The sequence below is a fragment of the Neoarius graeffei genome, chromosome 21 (genome assembly GCF_027579695.1).
Source record: "Neoarius graeffei isolate fNeoGra1 chromosome 21, fNeoGra1.pri, whole genome shotgun sequence".
Classification (NCBI taxonomy): domain Eukaryota; kingdom Metazoa; phylum Chordata; class Actinopteri; order Siluriformes; family Ariidae; genus Neoarius; species Neoarius graeffei.
The window spans coordinates 54519235-54538104 of record NC_083589.1 but is presented as its reverse complement, the minus strand read 5'-3'; the positions used below and the strand labels follow the sequence as shown (position 1 = coordinate 54538104).

The 18870-nt window shown below is 41.9% G+C and overlaps 1 protein-coding gene across 5 annotated transcripts in view; it reads right to left on the bottom strand.

Moving 5' to 3' along the window:
- Nucleotides 1-18870, bottom strand: part of sbf1 (SET binding factor 1) — a 174062-nt gene that overhangs the window by 52192 nt on the left and 103000 nt on the right. For all 5 annotated transcript variants that reach the window (XM_060903342.1, XM_060903346.1, XM_060903344.1 and 2 more), the window contains 5 exons: nucleotides 17989-18147; nucleotides 15442-15704; nucleotides 9979-10151; nucleotides 4143-4216; nucleotides 255-447 (listed from right to left, as the gene is read on the bottom strand). In XM_060903342.1, the coding sequence (XP_060759325.1) occupies nucleotides 255-447; nucleotides 4143-4216; nucleotides 9979-10151; nucleotides 15442-15704; nucleotides 17989-18147 (862 nt within the window). The remainder of the gene's footprint in view (nucleotides 1-254; nucleotides 448-4142; nucleotides 4217-9978; nucleotides 10152-15441; nucleotides 15705-17988; nucleotides 18148-18870) is intronic.

The window sequence follows — 18870 nt, the reverse complement described above, 5'->3', positions numbered from 1 at the left end:
TTCTGAACGTTATATAGGTTTTCAATCAAAACTCACACGAGCTCATTAACACATTTTATGTTAAAAAAAAAAAATTGGCTAATGGGGCACAACAGGTTACTAATAAGAAAATTTTTACACCATGTCAGTATAAATATTGATGGAGAATCTCAAACAGAGTATTGTGTGCTTGCTACATTTGAGAGTGCCGTGTTAAACTGGTTTAAGTATGTGTGAAGCATCGAGCAGAGTCTGTAAGAGTAACCCTCTCCTACCTAGATGGTCGTTGGGCATGCCCTTGAAGATGATTCTGTAGGTGGTGAGGAAGATGGCACCCTCGGCGGGCAGGAGAGGTGGACCACCCATCACACCCGTGGCCTCGTCTCGGCCGTCTGACAGGAGGTGCACGCGCATGCCATCCATCACCAACTCCTCGCCTGCTAACAGAGTCGGCCTCAGGAGCTTGGGCTGGACAGAGAGAGAGAGAGATCTAATTTTTCATTTAAATTACTTATTAAAAACATTTAACCAATTAGACATTTTATATTTCGTCATGGTCCAAGGTCTAGCATGATATATTAAACATAAGCATACTCAGACATGTTAAACACAATGAGTTCTCTAAAACAAGCGCGCCACGACACACACAGCACGAAAAGAAATGAAAACACACACATCAGGCACGTTTTCATCGAGGTCCACAAACCTTTTGAGGAACAAAAAGGTTTCTGGAACCATCCTGAATGAGAACTATTAAACTTAAGAAAACAGCAGCAGTTATAACCCTGGAAGGTTTTTTTCTTTTTATTAGTTCACGGGGAACCCTGAAGAAACTTATCAGCGTAAGGCGTTTTTCATGCGAGCAATGCAGCTTCTCCGTACAAACGCTTTGTCAACTGAGCTTTGGGAGACCACCAGCTGAAGTTTTGAATAACTAATGAGGCAGATGTGATGTCACGTGAAACCCAGCAATATGTTGCCAATCAGAAAAATGGTACAAATAAGTACCCCAGTGATGAGCCATTGTACCCTTGAAGGTACAATCAAATCAAAGTCCTTCCCACGCCATGTGGTGCATAGGGCGGCGCTGATCTCCGTTTCCGTAGCCCTCGGCCTCTGACCTATTACATAGCTATGGTTACAGTCGGGGGGGCGGGTCCTCTGGTAACTGCAAGAGTTTGACTCCCCACTCGTCTTTCCAGACGGCAGTAGGTGCCATTTTTACGATGCACTGCAAAAAATGATCTCTTGTTGAAAGAAAATATCTTTAATATGGGTGAATTTATCTATTATTTCTTATGAGAAGTTTACTAGAACTCAAATATAAGATTATTTAGCTTACTTTTGGCCCTTTTCCACTACCCTTTTTCAGCTCACTTCAGCTCGCTTCAGCTCACTTCAGCCCAACACGGCTCGCGTTTCGACTACCAAAAACCAGCACGACTCAGCTCGCTTCAGCCCTGCTCAGCCCCTAAAACTCGCACCGTTTTGGAGTGGGGCTGAAGCGAGCCAAACTGAGCCAAGTGAGGCTGGGGGCGTGAGAAGACACTCCCCTGTGCACTGATTGGTGAGGAGGAGTGTCCTCGCATGCCCACACACGCCCCGCGAGCGCGCTGGGATCTGTAAACACCGCAAACCCGGAAGAATAATAATTATGAATTACGAGAATTTCTGAAGCCTCATGCGCCTCGCCTCATCTATACGCTCTTGCCAGTATCTGTCCGCGTTGTCGGTGACAACAAGCCACAGCACCAAGACCAGCAACACTAACGACTCCATGTCCTCCATGTTTATTGTTTACTATCCGGGTTGTGAGACTACCGCTTAAAAGCTCACTGATGTCACTGTTTGCGCTGCTTAACGACATCACCTGACGTCCACCCACTTTCGCTAACTCCACCCAATGTGTCCACCCACTTCCAGCCAGCACGGTTCAGCGCGGTTGTAGTCGAAATGCAACTCCAACAGCCCCGCTCAGCTCCACTCAGCACGGCACGGCTCAGCCCGACTCAGCCGCGTTTGTAGTGGAAAAGCGGCATTTGAGACGCTTTTACTAATTTCAAGCCTTAAATTTTCTTATTCTATAGGCAGATAACTTTGCTCATTTTAAGCATTCAATTCTAGAAAGAAGCAAAATTATCTGCCAATGGAGCACTTGCATGTGACGTCACAGCCGATCCAGATTGTGACAGACGCCATCTTGTCGGTCAAACGCCATATTTCCGCCTTCTACTTCTACCTTTTCTTCTGGAAACCCTACTACAATTCTACTACAACGGCTGCGGCTACAAGCTCTCCCTACCTGTGCACGTTTTTTATGTTTTTTGTGTGTATTTTTGCGTGTTGTTCGTCTGTACCAGACTTCAATATCCACTATAACCGTATGGACTTACTGGACATTGGTTTCCAGTAGAAAATGACGGTTTGTAGCGATTTCCATCGCATGCACAACATTCCGGACGAGATAGCGAGACCAGCGGGGTCTCCGTGGATTGTTATCGGGTCTGGCAGGCGAAGGAGGCGGCGTCGGGAGAGGAAGCAAAAGCGAGGCTGCAGGCAGAGCCGGCCTGTTGACTAAGCTCAGAAAACAGCCACTCAAATCTCCACTGCCGCCTCTACCTCTCCAACGCCAGATCCATGGTAAACAGGACGGACGATTTGGAATTACAGCTGGAATTACCTTATTCTATTCTATAATCGGCTGGTCAGTGCTATACTAGATAATACTTAAGTGACTTACCCATCCAATGAGGATTGTTATTTTCTTGTTTACAAGATGCCACATCTGAGGGGGGCTGACAAATCCTGAATTTCTGTAAAGATAACTGTCCAGAGATTTATAAGCACTTCCACTGAACAGCGAGGGAAAGTTGATGAGGTAATTATACACGTCTGGGTATTCCGCTGGCAGTTCAAAATCCACTGACACGGTCGTGAAAACTCCGTCCGGTAAGCCATAAGGGTCACTAATCTGTAGATCGTTTATTTTAGACATATATCTAGTTATCTGTTCATTAGAAAAATGAGCCGTGTAGTCCGTCGGTTGAAATTGATCCATTCTGTACACGAGTGCAGCAATATTCAGCTGTGTTTTATACCGACAAGATGGCGGCTGTGTACTTTCCGGTCACGTGACTGCAAGATCTCTATAGAATAAGAAAATTTAAGGCTTGAAATTAGTAAAAGCGTCTCAAAGTAAGCTAAATGATCTTATATTTGAGTTCTAGTAAACTTCTCATAAGAAATAATAGATAAATTCACCCATATTAAAGATATTTTCTCTCAACAAGAGATCATTTTTTGCAGTGTGGTCTTTGGTATGACCCGCCCGTGAGTAGAACTCGTGATTTCCCGATCAAGAGGCGGACACGCTAACCACTAGGCCAACTCACGGTACACCGAAGGTACAAAATAATGGACTTTATTTTCTGAGACTGTATGTAACGATGATGTTGTAGCCTGTGTACACCTGCTAACTGAAGTGTGGTTTGAGTTGCGATCTTTGCTGCACAAATAATACAACCTAAAACAAAATCCAGCGTTTTTTGCTTTGTAAAACAACTAATCGACATTTTTGAATGACTGGTTGATTAGTAAGGTGAAGTATAAAGCAGATTATTGAGGAAATCCTTTGCCATTAAAAAAAAAAAAACCCACACACAATACAAACTCGTCATAGTATTTGGAAAGACGAGACTGAGCGTGATGTGTGTTGTGTTCAGTCCGGGGTTGGACAGTTAATGCGACGTCTAGCAGAGCAGCCAAACTCACAGCCAAGGCTGTGCAACGACTTATGGAGGAATTCTCAGACGCAAACTTCAACCAGGTGGGCTCCAACCACATTCCACATACTTGTACACAAGCGTTAGTGGTGTCACACTTTTTTTGGGGGGGGATGAATCCTTCCTTTAAATCACCGAGTTTCAGAAGCAGATTGAAGAGTCAGTCAGATTGTGTTCATTCCAGCAGGGTGGGAGAGTGAGAGAAGGGTGGAAATACTACGAAACCCAGCATGCACCGCTCAGTGTGCCGTCACACAGACGTACCTGCTGTGGCACTCTGTTGTGGTGGGCGTGCTATAGGTGGGAGTGGGCATGCCTGCCTGGCTGGGGTTCTAGCTTGCCTGTTGAGTCCAGCCCAATGTAAAATTTTGAGTTGGTTACCTTTTGGATAGGAGGCAGCCTCTTGCTCTCTCTGTGGACCGCATCCAACGTCTCGATGTGCATCTGAACGATATCTGTGCGGGAAAAAAAAAAAAAAAAACAGTGTCAACACGCTGAACACACAAACTGCTAAAGCTATGGTCACACTATAATTCGTGATGCTTTGCGATGGGTTATCGATGAAAATGAGGCATTTTGATGGCGATTTACAGGCGCTCACAGGACCCAGTCATTATGGGAAACACCTGATGCTGATTTGAGTGCGATCAGCACATGCATACAAGGACACAGAGGCTTTGCGAAGTATTATCATAATCACGGTCATGTTTGTTTCTCGCCATGTTTACGACTCTGGTGAAATCCTCTGCTTTCTGTTCTGCTTTTGGCTTCGTTTGTGTTTTATTACTCTCGCCTCGCCTGACATTTTGTTTTAGTAAATAATCACGCCTGATAGTAAATGAACACTCTTCCTGCACTCGGATCCATCTATCGCTGCACAATAATTCACAAAGTCTCTGTGAAAACAGCGTCCTTATATGCGCGTGCTCATTGCACTCAAGTCAGCATCAGGTGTTTCCCATAACGACTGGGTCTCAAGAGCACACACAATGCGCGCCAAAGGATGCCCGAATGTAAATGCACTTTAAGTCTTGGCGAAGATGACGCGATGCCAAGCCGCTGTGTTAATCATGCTTCCGCGAGCATCGGGGACATGGATTCGAGACATCTCAAGAGGCTCGATGAAGATTCTCCCAGCTTCGGGAAATATTCCCAAACCCATCTGCCAGTATTCGCTGGTTAGTTTTCCCTGGCAAAAATATCGCCACCAAATTTCAACGCATGCACTGAAATTTTTCACGACATTTTTGGCCACTCACAAGGCGGAGACACAACAAAAAACAACTCGCGAAGCTCGGAGAACATTCGTTATGCATTACACGATTGGTGGTGACGCGACCAGTTTTTCCATCGCCAAGTATTCGCAAACCAGTCACGAGCTGCAGTGTGACCGGGGCCGAACGGATCTCGCGGCTGCCAGTGTTGTGTAATCTTTCAAGTGTGCAACAATCATTCAATTATAGCGCTTTTAACAATGAACAATATCTCAAAGCAGCTTTATGGAAATTATATTTAAATTGTGCATACTTTGAATTATCAAATTTATCCCTAGCAACTCACTGTTGCAAAAACAAAAAGAAAAATACATAAGTGCCCCATTCAGGAAAATGTTAAAAAAAATTTTTTTATTTCCTTCACTGGATAAAGTCTGTATTAAAATACTACTAAAAATCCATGGCAATTAAACGTCATTTCATGCACTTTTCAACGATTCAAATCTAGGAATCTGAGATTTTGAAGCATTAATAAGAAAATCCACCCTGAATGTATAGGGGTGTTCACACGGCAACTTTTACTCCGGTGTAGCACCGGGGCTGCCCCGGTAGAGCGTTCACACGGTACAAAGTGATACTGGTGTAGCCCCTGAAAGCTGCTTAAACCGGTGCAAATCTAACCCTGCTCGGGAGGTGGTTTAAGAAATTTACTCCGGAGTAAATGCTAGTTTGCGGGGCAGCACCGATATAAAATGGGACGTCTGAACGCTACAGGGGTAGACTCGCTACGCGTGAGGAGAGTTGATTACATACGGGCATTGCATAATTTGCATCCTGGTATTTTGCGCTTCCAAAATGGCGAATATCAACAACAACAGAACTGCGTGTCTTCCAGTGTTGCCAGATTGGGCGGTTTTAAGTGCATTTTGGCGGATTTGAACATATTTTGGGCTAGAAAACGTCAGCAGTATCTGGCAACACTGGTGTCTCCATCCACGTTGTTTTCCCGGCGCTTGGTGATGCCATGACAACCGGGAAAAGGAAGTACATTTTCACGCATGCGCATATTTCATTTCCGCATTATTACTATCGTATAGCACGGTCGCAAAAACTGCCGTGTGAACGCAAGTGGGGCTGCACCGGTGCTAACACGCTTCTCTCTAGTAAGCAGGTTTGTGACGTGTGAACGCTCCACAAAATTTACACCGACGTAAGATATATCGCAAAAAAATACATCGGTGCAGCATCGATGCAAATATGTGCCGTGTGAACACCCCTTTTGACTTATGACAGAAGTTAAAACCACAAACTTTTTCCAAGTACACACGAAAATTCGGGTTAAAAAAAAAAAAAAGACAGTAGAAAAGGTAAAAACAGCTATTATAGAAATGGATCACTTCGCATCGCCAGTCAAACTCTTACGGTTGTCAAGGAATGTCACGTTAGCTTGGCCACCACGGGCTTGTTGCGATGGGGAAAATTGACACGTGACCAATTCCTGCAAATGGCCTATTGTGTTACTAAAGAAACAATCTATTAGAACGGGTGAATTCATATAAACCAGCATTTGCCTTACAGTTAGCACTACTGTCAAAGCTGCTGCTACACAAAACAAAATCAACACCTTCTAACCAAACCGATTAGAAACTTCACCAGCACGGTGGTCAAATATAAATTATTCTAAACATGTTCACTGGATATGAGCAATTGCACGCTCTGATTGGCAACTCTGCTACTACAACCCCGATTCCAAAAAAGTTGGGACAAAGTACAAATTGTAAATAAAAACGGAATGCAATAATTTACAAATCTCAAAAACTGATATTGTATTCACAACAGAACATAGACAACATATCAAATGTCGAAAGTGAGACATTTTGAAATTTCATGCCAAATATTGGCTCATTTGGAATTTCATGACAGCAACACATCTCAAAAAAGTTGGGACAGGGGCAATAAGAGGCTGGAAAAGTTAAAGGTACAAAAAAGGAACAGCTGGAGGACAAAATTGCAACTCATTAGGCCAATTGGCAATAGGTCATTAACATGACTGGGTATAAAAAGAGCATCTTGGAGTGGCAGCGGCTCTCAGAAGTAAAGATGGGAAGAGGATCACCAATCCCCCTAATTCTGTGCCGACAAATAGTGGAGCAATATCAGAAAGGAGTTCGACAGTGTAAAATTGCAAAGAGTTTGAACATATCATCATCTACAGTGCATAATATCATCAAAAGATTCAGAGAATCTGGAAGAATCTCTGTGCGTAAGGGTCAAGGCCGGAGAACCATACTGGGTGCCCGTGATCTTCGAGCCCTTAGACGGCACTGCATCACATACAGGCATGCTTCTGTATTGGAAATCACAAAATGGGCTCAGGAATATTTCCAGAGAACATTATCTGTGAACACAATTCACCGTGCCATCCGCCGTTGCCAGCTAAAACTCTATAGTTCAAAGAAGAAGCCGTATCTAAACACGATCCAGAAGCGCAGACGTCTTCTCTGGGCCAAGGCTCATTTAAAATGGACTGTGGCAAAGTGGAAAACTGTTCTGTGGTCAGACGAATCAAAATTTGAAGTTCTTTATGGAAATCAGGGACGCCGTGTCATTCGAACTAAAGAGGAGAAGGACGACCCAAGTTGTTATCAGCGCTCAGTTCAGAAGCCTGCATCTCTGATGGTATGGGGTTGCATTAGTGCGTGAGGCATGGGCAGCTTACACATCTGGAAAGACACTATCAATGCTGAAAGGTATATCCAGGTTCTAGAGCAACATGTGCTCCCATCCAGACGACGTCTCTTTCAGGGAAGACCTTGCATTTTCCAACATGACAATGCCAAACCACATACTGCATCAATTACAGCATCATGGCTGCGTAGAAGAAGGGTCCGGGTACTGAACTGGCCAGGCTGCAGTCCAGATCTTTCACCCATAGAAAACATTTGGCGCATCATAAAACGGAAGATACGACAAAAAAGACCTAAGACAGTTGAGCAACTAGAATCCTACATTAGACAAGAATGGGTTAACATTCCTATCCCTAAACTTGAGCAACTTGTCTCCTCAGTCCCCAGACGTTTACAGACTGTTGTAAAGAGAAAAGGGGATGTCTCACAGTGGGAAACATGGCCTTGTCCCAACTTTTTTGAGATGTGTTGTTGTCATGAAATTTAAAATCACCTAATTTTTCTCTTTAAATGATACATTTTCTCAGTTTAAACATTTGATATGTCATCTATGTTCTATTCTGAATAAAATATGGAATTTTGAAACTTCCACATCATTGCATTCCGTTTTTATCTACAATTTGTACTTTGTCCCAACTTTTTTGGAATCGGGGTTGTAGGATATCAGCTCATATACCGTGAGTAGAGAAAAACAAAATGGCGGCGCACAGCAAGTCAGATATCATTTTGTCATCAAGTATTTAAAAGAAACAGAAATAGCTAAAGGAATGCATGTGTATGTACGTTTTTGTTTTTTAAACTTGTGTGACTTGATATGTCCTCTTCTGCTGCTACCGTATCCACTGTGCTGCTGCAAACAGGAAATTTCCCCATTATGGGATAATAAAGGTCTTCTTATCTTATCTTATGTTGGTTTGCCAACCACCAAAAATCCCTAAAGCAGAAGAAGAAAATGGCAGCGCGTGCTGCTGAACCAACAGAAGACAAAATAAGAACTCTACTTGAAAATAAACCCACCCCAAAATAAGCAACAAAATATGGAATAAAACTATTTGATATGAAGAGCATATCTTTTTTTTTTCCAAGAATGATCACATTTTTCACAAACTACTCCTGTCATTTTGCCAGTTTGTTTACATTCTAAGTGGAAATGATTTTGTCGGACGTTTTGTATGAAGTTTTTATTTAGTGATTTTGCAAAAAATATAAATAAAAATGCTCCGTTTCTCAAAATCCAGTGAATGTGGATAGAATAAAACAGTTATTCCACTCAATCTCGTCGTACATGGCTTATAGCTGACTCGGTGCTACGCGTCTTGTCGCCATGTCCGACTCGATTTCGTGGAATAACTGTTAATTTTTTTTTTGTGGTCCGGTTTCCATCAAATCCTGCGCTCTGGACCCCGGTTACGAACCTCTGGCGACTCGCTCTTTCACAACAACAAACATAGTAGCATTTTTTGTCAACATTTACCTTTTTTTTTTTAATAAGATTTATTTATAAGATTATCCAAAATTTTTGCCAGCATTTCTCAGGAGAATAGAATTAATTTTACAGCATGGATAGCGATAACGACAGTGTTCACAGCAAAAGCGAGTTTTACTACCCTGAGGAAGAAGAAATAAAAGAAAACATTTCAGGAGAAAGCTAAAAACCTCTAACTGTTGCTAACACCGAGCAAAAACATGGCTGAATCCTGAATGACTCCTATTTGTATAAATAGGGGACTACATAGGCGGCAAAATGTAGTGTTTTTCCTGCCATGGAAGTGCACTTGTATACCGAGGAGGAAGCCATTTGCATTACAGCTGTGAATGAGGATTCAAAATGGCAGCTCGGCTCGGTTTTCCCTTTCGGGCGCTCTCGTTTTCTGTTAGAATTTGGTAAAGAAAAAAATAAATATATTATTTACCAGCTTAAGGTCGGTCCGTATGGTGAAATACCGTGACCTCGGCCTTGAATACTGACCTCGGCCCAGAGGGCCTCGCTCAGTACTTTCAAGACCTCGGTCACGGTATTTCACCATACGGACCTCCCAGCTGGTAAATAACACACACACACACACACACACACACACACACACACATTACTGTCATATTGACTGGACTTTAACTTTTGAATGATTTTGAGAAATTAAGTATATTCTGAGAGAAAACGTAATTCTGAGCACTTGATAAACCGTCTGATGCGGCTGCTGTGTTTGTTAAGGTTTTTAACCGGTATGTATGGAACACACTGTAGGTCGAGCCTTTGATCACTCGTCAGTTTCAGCCGACTAACCACAGGGTTTAGGTTGCACGCTGTGTGGTCTCTACCTGGTATCATGATGTGAAGGGCCTTCAGGTGTTCATTGGTCACTCCGCTTTCATTACACACTTTATCCACAAAGCGGTTGATGAAGCGCACCACTGAATTAGCCACGTCTGAGCTCTCGGCGTCCTCAAAGCCGCTCTCTGTATCGTAGCTCTCGGCCATACTGCCAGCAATGCTACACACACACACACACACACACACACACACACACAGGAGGAACGGACACATCAGTGTGACAGTGCTCTAGCGTGATAAAGCTCATGAGGCGTGGATCTGTGTGTGTTATGAATAAGCGTTTGAGTCCACGTGAGACATTTGTGTATGTGTGCGTGTTCCCGCCAGTCATGCGTCTCTTTCCAGTCATCCTGACCTAAGCTAAGCTGGCAATATCTATTTGTTTTGGTGTGTTTCAGGACACAGAAGAACGTGACAAAGGAGCCAAACTCTCCTTATCTGACCTCATGTCTAAACTAAATTAAGAATTAAACCCTTATAATCAATCAATCAATCAGGCGATAAGATGTGTCCCAACACTAGCTTAGTTACTGGTACCAAACTGAAACTGATTACTTTCCCATACATGGACACCCTGAAGTGTTTTTTCTCTTACATCACAGCAATTTGGCAGCAATTATAATTGTTTTAGTGTAAATACGCAGGTGATTATAGAAAATCGTGCGTGCTGATTGGTCGAGAAATTCAGACTATTTCTCGATAATCACCTCGAGCGACTCGGCAAAACGGCGGCCGATCGCTTCGTCACCGTAAGTGAGGAAGAATTACAGGTTATGAAAGAAAACGCTGTTCCTAAAAGCGCTAAAGATGCTACGACGTTTGGTCTAAAACTATTCAAAGGCGAGGTGGGATTGTGATTTATTTTATCGATTTCAAAACAAAGTATTTTATGTGACTTGGTGTCAATAAGTGACACAAGCCTGTGTGCCTTTATTACTTTTACATGCCACTTTTGAAGACTGAAATAAATAATTTACCTCGCCCGTGACGGAGTAGGTGTGGCGAAGTATTGCAATCAGTGCGGTTTGTTTGCATGTCTGTCTATTAGCAATCTAGCGTCTAGACAGTTGCACTGATTGACTTCAAATTTTCAGGGGAGGTGGGCAATGATACGTAGATTACCCCCCAAAATTTAATCAGGTCAAGGTCACCGGAAAGGTCAACTTTTTGATCAAAATAACTTTTTCCATGATAACTCAAAGACAACTGTCGAGAGACAGATCTTTACTATTATGAATCGTATAGGAACTCCCATATAGGCTTTCATTTGGCACCATGATCTTTGACCTTGAGTGACCCTGAAAGGTCAAACTCAAGGTCATGGATTTTCAGAGAAAATTGTAACTTGAAAACGGTTGATGGTAGACGGATATTTACCGTTATCAACTTATAAGAAGGGCCATACGGGCTTTCATTTGGCACCATGATCTTTGACCTTGAAAGGTCAAACTGAAGGTCATGGGTTTTCAAAGGGCTATAACTTTAAAATGGTTCATGATAGCCAGATGTTTACCATTATCAACATATCAGAAGTCCCATATGGGCTTTCAGTTGCCGCCATGACGTTTGACCTTGAATGACTTTGAAATGTCAAACTCAAGGTCATGGATTTTCATAGGACTATAACCGGACAGCTGATGATTGAGAAATATTACCATTATCGACATATAGGTATAAAATAAGTGCTGCTGGGTGAGGTTTGTTTTGCCTGGCAACACTTTTTTATAGGGGTGTTCACACGGCACATATTTGCATCCATGCTGCACCGATGTATTTTGTTGCGATATACCGTATCTTACACCGGTGTACATTTTGTGGAGCGTTCACACGTCACAACCCTGCTTACTAGAGAGAAGCGTGTTAGCACCGGTGCAGCCCCACTTGCGTTCACACGGCAGTTTTTGCGACCGTGCTATACGATAGTAATAATGCGGAAATGAAATATGCGCATGCGTGAAAATGTACTTCCTTTTCCTGGTTGTCATGGCATCACTAAGCGCCAGGAAAAACAACGTGGATGGAGACACCAGTGTTGCCAGATACTGCTGACGTTTTCCAGCCCAAAATATGTTCAAATCCGCCAAATTGCACTTAAACCCGCCCAATCTGGCAACACTGGAAGACACGCAGTTCTGTTGTTGTTGATATTCGCCATTTTGGAAGCGCAAAATACCAGGATGCAAATTATGCAATGCCCGTATGTAATCAACTCTCCTCACGCGTAGCGAGTCTACCCCGTAGCGTTCAGACGGCCCATTTTATATCGGTGCTGCCCCGCAAACTAGCATTTACTCCAGAGTAAATTTCTTAAACCACCTCCCGAGCAGAGTTAGATTTGCACCAGTTTAAGCAGCTTTCAGCTTTGTACCGTGTGAACGCTCTACCGGGGCAGCCCCGGTGCTACACCGGAGTAAAAGTTGCTGTGTGAACACCCCTCAGAAAGAAACAATGTTGCCCAATCTCAATAGAAAAGAGTCAAAATGCAATTGCCCAGCAACATTGCTCGGCAACATTGCCCAAAAAGTTGCCCCGTGTATCATCACCTTTATATGACACTTTTAAATAACCACCTGTGTATTTATACTAAAACAATTATCCGCGTCAGGATAAGTGAATATTGGTATCTCGACTTCATCTCGGTTATTATACCTTGATCCTCATCATTTTAAGAGGCTGGGATGGTTGAGGGTAGAGGATAGAGTCTCTCAAATTGAATTGAGCATGGTATATAAGATTGCAAATGGAGATGTCCCTAAATATTTAAATAATTTTTTTTTGTAGAGTGAGGGACGTTCATAGTTACTTCACTAGGGGGTGTTCCACAGATTTTGTTCCTCCAAGAGTGCAAACTAAAATAGAGAAGGATTCCTTTTTACATGTTGCAACTAGTCTGTGGAATAAGTTACCAGGTAATATTAAGGTAATCATTAGTTTGGATGGGTTTAAACGTGCTGTGAAAACATGGCTTAGAGATCAGATAGTGTAGGGCTTGCACTTACTGTATATAGTATGCATTCTAGGGTGCATCAGTTGCCCCCTAAAAATGAAAAGTTCCTCCGATCATGATGCATTTTTGTTTTTATGTTCCTTTTGGTAAGAAAACACACTGGGTGAAATATTTTGATAAAATCCAAAAGTTTAATGGTGGCACCAGGAGCTCAAAGTTATGGAAAAAGCTGCTATTATATGACTTTTATGACAAAATTTCAAATCACTTTTCATGAAACATTATGGCACCTTATAGAGTATACCAGGGCTTTTCAAAGTGTGGGAGAGTCAGCCCCCCTCAGAGAGCAAAGAAACAACAGCGCCCCCTTACAATTTTTATTGTTGCTATACTTAATATTCCATTCGTATTTTAAAAAATGGTTGTTGTACACATTTTTTTTTATTTAAACATATGAGCTTTTTTAAAACCTCTTTTTTACACATTTTAAACATCTGTGCTTTTTTAAAACTTTTTTTTACACATTTTAAACATCTGTGCTTTTTTAAAACTTTTTTTTACACATTTTAAACATCTGTGCTTTTTAAAACCTCTTTTTTACACATTTTAAACATCTGTGCTTTTTTAAAACATCTTTTTTACACATTTTAAACATCTGTGCTTTTTAAAACCTCTTTTTTACACATTTTAAACATCTGTGCTTTTTAAAACCTCTTTTTTACACATTTTAAACATCTGTGCTTTTTAAAACCTTTTTTTTACACATTTTAAACATCTGCGCTTTTTAAAACCTCTTTTTTACACATTTTAAACATCTGTGCTTTTTAAAACCTCTTTTTTACACATTTTAAACATCTGTGCTTTTTAAAACCTCTTTTTTACACATTTTAAACATCTGTGCTTTTTAAAACCTCTTTTTTACACATTTTAAACATCTGTGCTTTTTAAAACCTTTTTTTTTACACATTTTAAACATCTGTGCTTTTTAAAACCTCTTTTTTACACATTTTAAACATCTGTGCTTTTTAAAACCTCTTTTTTACACATTTTAAACATCTGTGCTTTTTAAAACCTCTTTTTTACACATTTTAAACATCTGTGCTTTTTAAAACCTCTTTTTTACACATTTTAAACATCTGTGCTTTTTAAAACCTTTTTTTTTACACATTTTAAACATCTGTGCTTTTTAAAACCTTTTTTTTACACATTTTAAACATCTGTGCTTTTTTAAAACACTTTTTTTTACACATTTTAAACATCTGTGCTTTTTTAAAACCTCTTTTTTACACATTTTAAACATCTGTGCTTTTTTTAAAACCTTTTTTTTTTACACATTTTAAACATCTGTGCTTTTTAAAACCTCTTTTTTTTTTTTACACATTTTAAAGATCTGTGCTTTTTTTTAAACATCTTGTTTTACACATTTTTAACATCTCATAGCATCGTTAGCTAGCACCTCTTGGCAGACAACACACTGTGGCAGTGGAGAATCTTCAGATCCAGTCCATGAAAATCCAAACTTTAAATAATCGTGGTCAGACTTCTCTTTTTTTTTTGCTTGGCCCAGACTCTGTCTCCTCACTCACTGTAGCTTTAGGTACTAAAAATCGATCCATTTTGTCTCTGGCAAAGGCTAGCTGAAGTTCACTAAATGTCTGCAATAGTAACTTATTCTGGTTTATTTTTCCTCACGTTGCGTCCCCCTGAAGAACTCTGGCGCCCCCTAGGGGAGGCGCGCCCCACACTTTGAAAAGCCCTGGAGTATACCAAATATCTTAGATACACATTTTTAGTCCATATTCTAAATATATTCTCAAGCACAGTTTGAGTTTTAGCTGTTCATTGAATCATTGTTCAACTGCTTTTTAACAATACAAATGTATTATGAATCACATTAATGCTTCTCAATCCCTTGCAAAGGTTCTTAACATGATCTCTGGCTCACAAGAAATCAATAAACGGAGTCCAACATTGTGATTCAAACCTTACGCAAGAAACATAAAATAAGTGTTTTTTGGCAAAAAATGAACCTCATGGTGCCACCATTAGACTTTTGAATATGGTCAAAAAATTTTACAGGATGTCTTTATTGGTGAAAAGGAACACCCGAACAAAAATGCATCAGATTTTATGAAAGTGACGGCAACTGATGCACCCTAATGTATACAATGCTAATCTGATGTGTGTACCGTCTATAGAATTTTGTTTTACAATTTTAGTAACGTCACAGCGCCACTCTTGTCATTTTTACATCTGCCGCCATCCAACATCAAAGGACCACAATGGAAATAAGCTTTCGAGCTTTATTGTGTTATCCTGACTCTCTGTTTTTAGTTTAAGTATGTGGTGTGGTTTATTTGAAACTAAATCATGTATTTATTTTTTATACAAGAACTGAGAATGTCAAATAAAAAATCAATCAATCGATCAATTCACCGATATTCCCTTCACCTTCATTGAATAATTGTTAAATGTATCTTTCAGCATGCTGTTCACTTCACACCTGTTAGTAACGAAGCTGTTACTGACGCTCTCCACGTCGGCCAGGCCGGTGGTGCGCAGCAGCCGGTTCTTGCTGGTGTCGAGCGGCAGCAGCAGGTAGCTCATGCGGTTGGCGTAGTGGATGGCCTGGCTGAACACGGTGCTCTCTTCCTTCTGCACACGCTCCTGCTGACTCTCTTTACTCAGGGTGGGCCATAGGCGCGTCTGCTCCGACGCCAACTCCAGAGCACTGACCTGCTCCGGCCTGCCCGCACCATCCTCATCCTCACAGACACACACACAGAGAGAGAGAGAGAGAGAGAGAGAGAGAGAGAGAGAGAGTCAGACATCCACAGTTACGCTACGTTCACACTGCAAGGCTTAATGCTCAATTCCGATTTTTTTGTGAAATCCGATTTTTTTGTGAGGTCGTTCACATTAACAAATATATGCGACTTGTATGTGATCCTCTGTATGAACGAAAAGCGACCTAAAAGTGTTCCGCATGCGCATTGCAGGATACGACGACGTCACACGCAGTGAGCATGGCCAGTGTTTACGGAAGTAAAACCGCCCGGTTGCGGTATGACCCATCCAATCTAGCTTGAATAGCTGCATCCCCCCAAATGGAAATCAGCTCCCTAACCTCTGCGTCCTTCCATTGAGAAGATTCAGAACCTTCACAGCCCGAAGCGTCCCTCGCATTGATGTTATGCACAGGGGCGCAGATACATTTTTTGAACTGGGGGGGACAAAGCTGCCAGCAAACCAACCCCAACCCCGATATGCCTGTCAAACTTGTTATGGGTTACCATAGCAACCAAGCTCGAGCTCGCAACCTGTGCAGTCTGCGCAGCTCAACCAACCGAATATCAGTCTTTGTTTTGTTTTATGTGAGTTGTTGCAACTATGTATGTACTGCTGTGCACCTCAATAAACCGAATGGTAATTAGTCTTTTGATTTTTCCGTGAGGTTTGCCTTATGCAAAGAAAGACAGCATAGACGTTTTTTCCTCCCTATAAGTGGGGGGGACCGAACGAAGTGAATTTAAATCTGGGTGGGACGAATCCCCCCCGTCCCACCCTCTATCTGCGCCCGTGATTATGCGCCATGTTGTTGTAACTTTTTTGAGAGACCCGCCGCCTACTTCAGCGCAGAATAGTGACGTTTGTGGCTTGTTGATGACGTGTAAGTCGGATGAATGCGACCTGGCGGTTCAGACTGAAGTCGCATATGAAAAGATCGGATAGGAATCGGAATTAGGACCACATATCCAAACGGCCTGGGTCGGATTTGAAAAAAATCGGATCTGTGTCGTTCATATTGTCAATAAAAGATCGGATACAGGTCACATATGGGCGAAAAGATCGGATTTGAGTCACTTCAGCCTGCAGTGTGAACGTAGCCTTACAGTCAATAACGCAAGTGGAGTGATTAAAAGAGTGAGTCAGACACAAATTAATATAAAAGCCATAATCTTTAAATCACACAATTACAGTTTATTATGATAATGTGCTAATCTGGGTTGGTGCTAGCTCGATTTAACAGCTATTCCACGAAATCGAGTCGCACGACGAGATTGAGCAGAATAACGGTTTTATTCTATCCTCTTTCACTAGATTTCGAGAAGCAGAGCATTTTTTTTTGCCTCGTCTCGTCTCATCTTCTTCTGCTTTATCCGGGGCCGGGTCGCGGAGGCAGCAGTCTGAGCATGGAAACCCAAACTTCCCTTTCCCCAGACACCTCGGCCAGCATCTCGGGAAGAACACCGAGGCGTTCCCAGGCCAGCCGAGAGACATAGTCCCTCCAGCATGTCCTGGGTCTTCCCCGGGGCCTCCTCCTGGGGGGACATGCCTGGAACACCTCCCCAGGGAGGCGTCCAGGAGGCATCCGAAAGAGATGCCCGAGCCACCTCAGCTGATTCCTCAATTTTTTTTTTTTGCAAATTCGATAAATAAAAACTTTACACAAAACCATTTCCGCTTAGAACGTAAACAAACTGGCGAAATGACGGTAGCAATTTGTGAAAAATGCTATAATAATAATTCTTGAAAAAAGAAAAAAAAAAGCTCTTACTATCAAATACTTTTACTCCATATTTTGTTGCTTTTTTTTGGGGGGGGGGGGGGGGTTGTTTTCAAGTACAGTTTTTATTTCGTCCTCGGTTGATTCAGCAAAACGCTCCGCCATTTTGTTTCTCTCTACTCATGGTATATGAGCTGATCTCCTTGTAGTACAGTAGCCAATCAGAGCATGCGATTGTTCCTATCCAGTCAGTGTGGACAGAATAATACACTGCATCTCTTCTTAGCCTGACCCTAATCCTAACTATAACGAATTAATGAACCAATTATTCACTATTAGACTGAATTAACGTGTAATCTGTAAAACTGCAGCTACATTTAACATCAGCTAAACACTAGCAACAACAAACGAAGTTGAATATTTTTGGTGAATTATTATTATTATTTTTTCTGTATTGAGTGTTAGAAATGTGTTTTTATTTTAATTTACTTCTATATTATTTATGCGTTTAATTATTGTGTAGAGCTGAAACTATGCTCTTACAGGGCCGTCTACGGCTCGGTCTTCTGTCTCCAGATACAGAGCTCTGATATGATTCTGCACATCACTGTAAAACATGGCCTCCCAGAACTGCATGTTGGTCCACACCATGTGCTCCTGCACACAGCTGTAGGCAAACTGAGTGATGCCTCCACCAAGTTTCTGTCACACACACACACACACACACACACACACACAATTAGAAACAGATGTGTAAAAAGTAAGGGTCTCAGTAAAGCTGCTGACTCAGTCAGACTCCAGTATGTGAGGAAGCAGGAGGATGAAGAAACTGCGGTTGGTGGTTCGGATAAAAAAGCAACAAATACTAACTTGCTAAGTGCTTAAACGGATCCATGTACACACACTTTTACACAAACTGTTCTCAAGAACAGAATAATATCAGGATAATACACATAGTTAAGTTACACGACTTCAGAAAGTCCTCTGTAGTTCTCTGTGGTTTGCTCAGAGTGACACCAGAACAGCCACGTGCACACTTTTCTTAAAGAGATACAGAGCTTTAACACAGCGAGGCCCCAAAACCCCACAAACAGCACGCTGTGAAAAGCTGGACTATAAGAAATTTAGGCAAGAAGCAAGAAAGAACAAAAGGAAGAGGGGGAAGGGAGAAAGAGAGAAAGGACTAAAGGGAAGGGAGGGAGGAAAGAAGGAAGGAAGGAGAAAGAAGGAAGGAAAGGAGAGCGAGAGAAAGGACTAAAGGGAAGGGAGGGAGGAAAGAAGGAAGGAAGGAGAGAGAAGAAGGAAGGAAAGGTGGGGAGAGAAAGGAAGGAAAGGAGAGAGAGAAAGGACTAAAAGGAAGGGAGGGAGGAAAGAAGGAAGGAAAGGTGGGGGGAGAGAAAGGAAGGAAAGGAGAGAGAGAGAGAA